The sequence below is a fragment of the Galeopterus variegatus genome, unplaced genomic scaffold (assembly GCF_000696425.1).
Source record: "Galeopterus variegatus unplaced genomic scaffold, G_variegatus-3.0.2 Scaffold558, whole genome shotgun sequence".
NCBI classification, from domain to species: domain Eukaryota; kingdom Metazoa; phylum Chordata; class Mammalia; order Dermoptera; family Cynocephalidae; genus Galeopterus; species Galeopterus variegatus.
The window spans coordinates 764691-765727 of record NW_007726669.1 but is presented as its reverse complement, the minus strand read 5'-3'; the positions used below and the strand labels follow the sequence as shown (position 1 = coordinate 765727).

The 1037-nt window shown below is 43.9% G+C and overlaps 1 protein-coding gene across 1 annotated transcript in view; it reads left to right on the top strand.

Annotated features, from left to right (window-relative positions):
* The window catches only part of VPS36 (vacuolar protein sorting 36 homolog (S. cerevisiae)), a 24107-nt gene that overhangs the window by 18542 nt on the left and 4528 nt on the right, over positions 1–1037 (top strand). The window contains 1 exon segment of the mRNA XM_008570022.1: positions 5–39. Within this exon segment, the coding sequence (XP_008568244.1) occupies positions 5–39 (35 nt within the window).

Below are 1037 nucleotides of genomic sequence, written 5' to 3'. Positions count from 1 at the left end.
GAAGTGTACTGTTTAGTGAACCGAGCTCGAGGAATGGAAGTAAGAATAGTATATTTAGATAGTCTTTTAACTAAATATAGACTTTCTTGATATAATACAAATTTCTCTACAGTGAATACAATTTGAGGAAGGGTTGGGAATAAGTTATTTTGAGAAGCCGTGTGGTACAGTGAAAAGAATACTGCCGTGGGATCTAGGAGGTAGATTATGTTCCTGGTTTTGCCAGTGATTTGCTGAGTGACCTTAAGTAGCTTACTTAACCTCTCTGGGACTCAGCTTTCTTATCTTTAAAATAAGGGTTTGGACTGAGGTGTCGGCCTTTCAGCTTTGTCTGTTTGTGTTGTGATGAATAAGGTTGTTCAGTAAGCCCTTTCTCTGCAATAGATAATTCTTGAATTAACTGGGTTGGATCCAGGGTGCCTTGTAGACAGTGCAGAGGGCAAGTGCCTTGCTCTTTGGCTGTGTAACAACAGTGGCTGTTCTTCAGCTCCCGTTGCCCCTTTACACCCAGATATCCTTGGCCTCCAAGGTTCTGTTCAGCTACTCTTTGTGCCCCAGCAGTCAAACGCAGTCTGGTGGTGTCAGCAGTCACCTCCATGCAAATGACTCACATGGGTGTCTTTCCAGCCTCACCCCAGTCCCATGAGTGAAGTCTCTGCTCTCTGTTTTTATTTGAGTAGTCATCATAACTGCCATCAATGAGGACTTACTATCTGCTGGGCACTCTGCACGTGTTACCTCTTTTATACTCCCTGTAATTCAGCGATGTAGCTACTTTTACTATTCCCATCTAGGGGATAATTTGGGGATGAGGAAATTGAGGCCTAGAAAGATTAAATAACTTGACCAAGACCACACCCAGAGACAGTGGTTTGAAAGAGATTTGGACTCAGACTGGGCAGGCTCTGAAGCCATCCCATGCGACTCAGAGCTGTGCTTGTCACTACCACACTGTGCTGCACTGTCTAAAAGGGAAGCCAACTAGCTGGCTACATGTGATGACTGTGAACTTAAAATGTAGTTAATCCAAATCGAGA